At 34.4% G+C, this 7166-nt stretch overlaps 1 protein-coding gene across 1 annotated transcript; it reads right to left on the bottom strand.

Annotated features, from left to right (window-relative positions):
* Positions 1–714: 714 nt before the first annotated feature.
* Positions 715–2998, bottom strand: LOC113352599. Its single transcript, XM_026596406.1, has 3 exons — positions 2713–2998; positions 1921–2598; positions 715–1127 (listed from the first exon to the last, which is right to left on the bottom strand). The coding sequence occupies exons 1-3, from the start codon at positions 2996–2998 to the stop codon at positions 715–717; spliced, it is 1377 nt and encodes a 458-aa protein (XP_026452191.1).
* Positions 2999–7166: the final 4168 nt, after the last annotated feature.

Below are 7166 nucleotides of genomic sequence, written 5' to 3'. Positions count from 1 at the left end.
TAACCAGTGCATAATCAAACAAGTAAGAGAAGTTGATAAAAACATAAAAAAAAAAACATAAACTAGAAAAAAAAGGTTCATGCATACTACTCCAGCATTAATACACGACAGGTAGCTTTGTTGTGGTTCCCAATATTCTTGCAATTTGAGCACTTCATAGGCATCCTCTCCTTCTCATAAGCACCACCAATGCGCTTCTTTGGTGGTCTTCCTGGAAGTGGCCTTGGAATACCACGTAGGACTCTCTCTTCAGGTTCATACGCTTCTGGCCTGTCGTAATTGGGAATGGGTCGAATTGCAGGAGCATACGTATAGAGAAAATGATTTGAACCAAAGTAAGGGTGAACAAACCTCAACATCTCAATACCACTCATAGTAATAGCAGCAGTGGCGTGAGCACAGGGGAAACCAAACACTTTTCATCTCTGGCAAGTGCACGTCATATGCATCAGATCAACAACATGAGAGATAGGAGAGTGAACCTCATATATACCATTACCTGACTCCGTAACACTCCATGTACGCCCTATATCGACATGTGACTTTAGTAGAGCTTTATAGATGGGAGTCAAACTATCACTATAATTTCTACCGAGCTCACGCCTTTCTGCACTCATCCTCATAATCTTTATCCTAATCTCATCAACAAGAGCAGTTGGAGGCAGATCCCTTTCAGGAGAATCCATACCTACATCCTACTAAGAAAGACTAAAGTCACATATTGAAAGACTCTGCAATAGTTGACGAGTGTGTCCCATACCTACATCCTACGAAGAAAGCATTTCTCCAATGCTTGGGATCGATATTTCTGATGTACTTGGCAACCCAACCACATCCTATGATACACATCTCATTTAAAACAGACTCATATTTAGCAACACTATAGCAGTATGCAGCTTTATGGAACAAATCTTGAACTTGTTTATACTTCTCATGTGATTTCTTTATGGGGAGGTTATTCTTCAAATGATGGAAACAGTAACTATGATAAGAGTTGGGAAAATACTTAGGAATACTTTGCTTCAGCCCTTCATGACGATCAGTGATAAAGGTGATAGGACGAGAGTCGACACAATGTTGCAAGTTCTCCATAAACCACTCCCACCCTTCAATGTCTTCTCCAGGAACTAAAGCATACGCAAAAGGAAAAAATCATACAGAATGAAAAGAACACAAAAAGGAACTAAAAGTGTCAGTTCATTAAAAAATATCTATAACAGAAATGAAAGTTTCATTCTTAATATGAAGTCCATTCTGTAGCATGAACTGTATAATCAAAAAATCTATAACTTTTCTACACTTCATTCCAAAAATGAAGTCCATTCTGTAACATGAACTGTAGAATAATCAATATCTATAACTTTTCTACATTTCATTCCAACAATGAAGTCCATTCTATAACATGAACTAAGATCTTCTTCTTCAAAAAATAACAAAGTAAAATATAAAGAAAAGCAGCAGGAGTTCATTCCCCGCTTATGAACAACTAAAAAACTTAACAGAGAAGCTTCATTCATTCACATTGCTGTTAAAAATCAAAAAAATAAAGGTTTCATTCTATATAATGAATTCCATTCTGTAGCATGAACTGTATAATCAAAAAATCTATAACTTTTCTACACTTCATTCCAAAAATGAAGTCCATTCTATAACATGAACTGTAGAATCAAAGCAGCAGGAGTTCACTCACACTTATGAACAGCTAAACTTAACAAAAAATAAGAGTTCATTCTTAAAATGAAGACCTTCTTAACAAAATAACAAAAGTAAAACTGATAGAAATTACTTTCTTCTTGAACATAAAATGAGTTCATCCTAAAAAATGAAAAGCCTTAACAGAGAAACTTCATTCATTCACATTGCTCTTAAAAATCAAACAACAAACTAATATGAGTTATTCAGAAAAGAAAGAAAATTTACCTTGGTTTCCATTCACACCAGTAGCAGCCATCAATGTTCCCTTTAATCTCTCATTGAGAAATGTTGCATCACAGTAAAGCATAGGGCGAATGAACCGGTATCCTTCCATACAGGCAGCAAAACATATGAAAAGCCTCTGAAAACGTTTAGTCTCTTTATCATACTCAAACTTAATATAACTTCCAGGATTGGTAGCCTTTATTGCTTCAACATGCCAAATAAGATCTATATAAATTTTTACATCAACGCCATATATCTCTGCCTTAGATGCTTCCTTCCCTTTATAAGCATGATGGTATTTTATGTCAATACCATAACAATTCTTCACCTGAGAAACCATATCATTAGGATTTATCGACAGATTTGACTGTATTTGATCAATGAATAGATGCTTAATCAATTTCTTCTTCACAGGTGGGTCCTTCAGCTTATAAGCACCACCACATTTATGCTCCCCATTGGACTCCTTGATAGAAAAGACACTTTTAGCGGTATCGATTGGAATACAGTGCAGATACCAAGGACATTCTGCATTCCTACCACACTTGCCTGTGAACCTGAGTCTGTCATTCTTAACCTTTGCAACTGTATAGCCAGACTTGCTGCAGTCAGCTAAGCGAACCTCATCAAAACCACCATGAAAAACTTGACCAACACCTTTAAAAATATTCTCCCAACCTTCGGATAAAAGAGGTTTCAATTACTCATGACCTTCCTTCAGGTATTTAATCTTTGAAGTCTCAGTGAACCCAGTGCATTATTCATCGTCACTGAGCGACTCCGTGGAAATACCAGATAAAGAGCTAGAAGCAACACCATGACAAGACTCCTCGACAAACAGATCAAAACTTGAAAATTCCCTTGAACAAGTAACAACAATTAGACCTTGAAGAGAATAATCACAATTAACGAGAGCTTTATCACAACGACTAATAAATCTTATGCTCAGAGGAGTCAAGTTTCTCCAATAATCATAAACAGATATTTTAAAGTCACGAATCGTAGTATCTAAAGAAACTTTCAACGGAATACCATCCCCTTTGTAGTACACAACAACATAACAACTGGATAGGGCCATACTGAACCTGAAAAATGAAGGCACACACACAAAATAGTTCATTATTGGAATGAAGCTGAAAAAAAATAGCTTCATTCAATAACATTCTAACAAAATAAATAGTTCATTCCTTGAATGAAGCCTTAAACAGAATGATCTCATTCATTAACATCCTAACAGATAAACATAGAAGCAACAATACTTCTTCCATGACAAAAAAGAAAAGTTCATTCTCGGAATGAAGCCTTAATAGAATGACTTCATTCGTTAACATCCTAACAGATAAACAAAAGCACCAACAATACTTTTTCCATGACAAAAGAAGAGTTCATTCTCGAAATGAAGCCTTAACAAAATAAATATTCTTAACAGAACAACACTAATAGATTCTTCCTTAAACAAAATAAAGAGTTCATTCCAATAAATGAAGCCTTAACAGAACAACACTAATATTCTTTCTTAAACAAAATAAAGAGTTCATTCCAAGAAATAAAGCCTTAACAGAATGACTTCATTTCGTTAACATCCTAAAAAAGATAAAAAAAACAAAGCACCAACAGTACTTATTCCATGGTAAAATAAGGGTTCATTCTTGGAATGAAGCCGTAACGCTATTAATAGCTTCTTCCTTAACAAAATAAAGAGTTCATTCTAACAAATGAAGCCTTAACAAAACGACTTCGTTCATTCTAATCAAAGAAAAACTTAGCTGATCTATAATTCAAGGAAAGGATTAGCGTGAAAACTCACTAGCAACAAGAAGAATTCAAAATCAAACTCCAAAAAAACACCGATCTACGAATCTGTAATTCCAAAAAATAAACTCCAACCGAATCAATCTTCACTTCAAAAAAGTCTCGAATCAAATCTTCGAAAAAGCCTCGAATCAAATCTTCTGTAATCAAAATATCGAATCAAATTCACTCCAAATCAAAATACCGTAATCAAATCAATCTTCATAACCAAGTCAATCTGCTGTAAATCGAATCGATCTTGGTATCAAAAACAAAATCAAGGAAGATTTCGTAAACCCTAGAAAAGAAAATCTGCAGCAAAAGAAGAAAAACGAAATCGGAGTAGGAGAGAGAAAATTTTCTTGAACCTGAAATTTATTGTTGATGTTTCTTGTTTATATATGTCGGTAAAAGGACCAAACAATAAAATTTAGGACCAAAAGATAATTTTTGCACGTGCAGGGGTATTTTGGTAACAGAAAGAATATTTTGTGTGGGTGGACAAAACCCTAGGACCAAACTATAATTTTCAGGACCAAACTATAATCTATATTGTCAAAGTGGACCAAACAGACAATTGACTAGTTCAATTGGACTAGACTCTCTCTAATATATTATTCCTAGGACTATATGGTATTTCCTTGAAATTTGAACTATCATTCTAATAATTCTTTTGCCTAAACTTTGGACAATATCGATCTGAGTTCCTTTGGGGGAGCAATCTTAGACAATTTGTTTGATACAAAAGAAAGTGTATCTTCTATCTTATAAATCTTGCATCCCCATTCCACATGCCCTTTATTACCACAATAACAACAATGCTTAGTAACATACGAAGTATGAGTTTTGATGTTACCTTTTTGTGGATCCTCTTGTATTGGAGCTCGACGAGTTTTATTATTCTTCTCCTTCTTATATTTGTTCAACGTTGTTGCTTTCTTGACATTAGTAAAAGTGCTCTCTTTGATGGTTGTACTTGACAAGTCTGGTTGAACACAATTCTTAGACATGACAGGGTTTTCTTATTTACAAGAGATAGGAGCATCTTTGACATCAGTGGAAGCCTCTGGTTGAGAAGAATTTGTAGCTTTAACAAATTTTACCGCTTTGCTAATATTTGAAGCATTTATTTCTTATATCCCAATCCTCGTTTATCACGATGATTTCTACTTGCTTCTAATATTGAGGTTAACTTGTTTGAGCTTTCATTGGATTTTTTCAGTTCCAAATTTTCTACTTCCAATGTCTTGATTTTATCAAGAGCACCAGCTAGATCAGCATCAAGGTTTTTTTCTCATGAGAGATATTCACCTTCCTTCTCTTTAAAACTCTTTTGTTGAGAGTTAATCCTTGCATCATATTCAGAAAGTTTCTCTTCCAACAAGTGAATTTTTTCAAAAGCAGCATCACGCTCCCTTTTTAGCAATTCTGTTTGAGAGAGACTAACACTTACTTTATCCTCAAGATTCTTTATATGTTGAGAATTTTTTTCAACCTTTGAGGAGGCAATATCAATAACAAGTTGATCATTCTTGAGTTCCAGACATCTTATATTGTCTAGAAGATTTCCTTCTCTTTCTAATGCCTGAATTAGTTCGGCTGAACATGAAAGAAATCTTTCATCTAATTTTTTTGACTAAGAAGTTTTTACATTCGAAGAATCAATGTTTTTCTCGTCATCAAAAGTTAATTCAGAACTCTTGGTATCTTGCTTTACGTTAACTGAATCATTATCAGGTTATATAAAAACCATTTTTAGATTCCGATATCATAGGTTGGATCGCACCAAACACAGATTGTTAGATATTTTCGTATTTTCCTGCTCTGATACCAATTGAAAAGACGACGGTACCCAAATATACCTCAATCTAAAACTTTTCCACATATAAGTCCTCTTACCGAAAGTGATTGTCTATGGACTGAGTCGAGACAATACAACGAATCGGTTCACACTTCGTGTGATCGTCTATGGATACGAGATCGAGACAATACGACAACAAGATAACTTGTCTGATTGACTATAAATACAAGATCGAGAGAATACAACAACGAAGTATGATTACTTGATAATAGGTTCGGACTTAAGCAAACACTATGGGATTGCTATCAAGTAATTAGGAATTGACGTTTGTGTATTTTATTTCTAATTATAATAAAATAATTATAATTGCGGAAATAGAAAAGTAAAATACACAGCAAGATTTTGTTAACGAGGAAACCGCAAATGCAGAAAAACCCCGTGACCTAGTCCAGAATTGAATACTCTCATAATTAAGCCGCTATACAAAATTAAACCAACTTCGTATAGTTGAGACCAAGCAACTAAACCTATAGTTTACCTAGTTTCTTCAGTATCCCTACGCCTCCAACTTGCAATAAGTCACGCACTTGGAACAATTCCTTTGGTTCGTATTCCAAATAGTAAAGGAACAACAAATCTGTTCGGTAACAACTCTTTTCAAACAAGTGATATGAGCTTAACAAAGGCTCTTCTGTTTATCCTAATAAACTCCTTTGTCGGGTTCTAGATCAATTTATTCAACAACTACCAAAGTAATTATTTAGACTATGCAATCAATAATAGGATCTGATCAAGATACTAAATACTGATGTCGATCTACGCAACTAATCAATCCAATCTATCAAAAGAATAACCGGTTATAGTTGGATCCCCAGACGATCAAGTTTTGTGCATACCAAAGATTATGAACTCAAATAAGAAATCTTCTTTGTCTTCAAATCTTTTTAGATCTTCAGTAAACACCTGCACACAAACAACTTGAATCTCTTGTGATCAATCACACACAGAACGGAGTCTGTTAACGATGGATTATCACAAGACGTCTTTAGATCTACAAACAGTCTAAAGATCCCCGTCGATACTTTGATCTAATTTGAGTGAATCTTATATCATAAGAGAGGATTCTCAAGCATGAACAAACTAGGTCCAATCAAATTTCAACAACTTTTAGTCAATCAAATCAATTGAAAACTAATAATAAACTGCAATTATCTAATTTCCCACCAACGGTACTCGTGGAGCTTCTCAATCCCAAAGAAGTCTTTAAAACGAGCAGTCGTAATAGATTTCGCCTAATTAGAGTACTTTCGTCTCCGAATAGACGACTCCACTAGTAACAACATAACTAAGTAGTTTTGCTGGCTCTAAGGATTAGTTTACTCGAAATGCAAACTTCTATATTTATAGACCAAGGAAGTTTGGACACCAAGGAATTTCCAAAACCGAATATTCTCAAGATATGCAAATTCCCATATCGGTTTTCATAATTCCTGGAAATGCTCTGTCAAAATATTGACTGAAATCTCAGTAGAAAATCTCCAATTAGTAAATGCACATTACCAATTTTCATTTTCTAAAGATATGCATTTAATTGCTGGAAATTAAAAGCATATAAAACTAAAAACCTTAATTAAAAGATTCTCAATTTATTTCG

The sequence above is a fragment of the Papaver somniferum genome, chromosome 2 (assembly GCF_003573695.1).
Source record: "Papaver somniferum cultivar HN1 chromosome 2, ASM357369v1, whole genome shotgun sequence".
Taxonomy (NCBI): Eukaryota; Viridiplantae; Streptophyta; class Magnoliopsida; order Ranunculales; family Papaveraceae; genus Papaver; species Papaver somniferum.
Note: the sequence above shows the minus strand (reverse complement) of the source record. Positions and strands in the feature narration are given on the sequence as shown.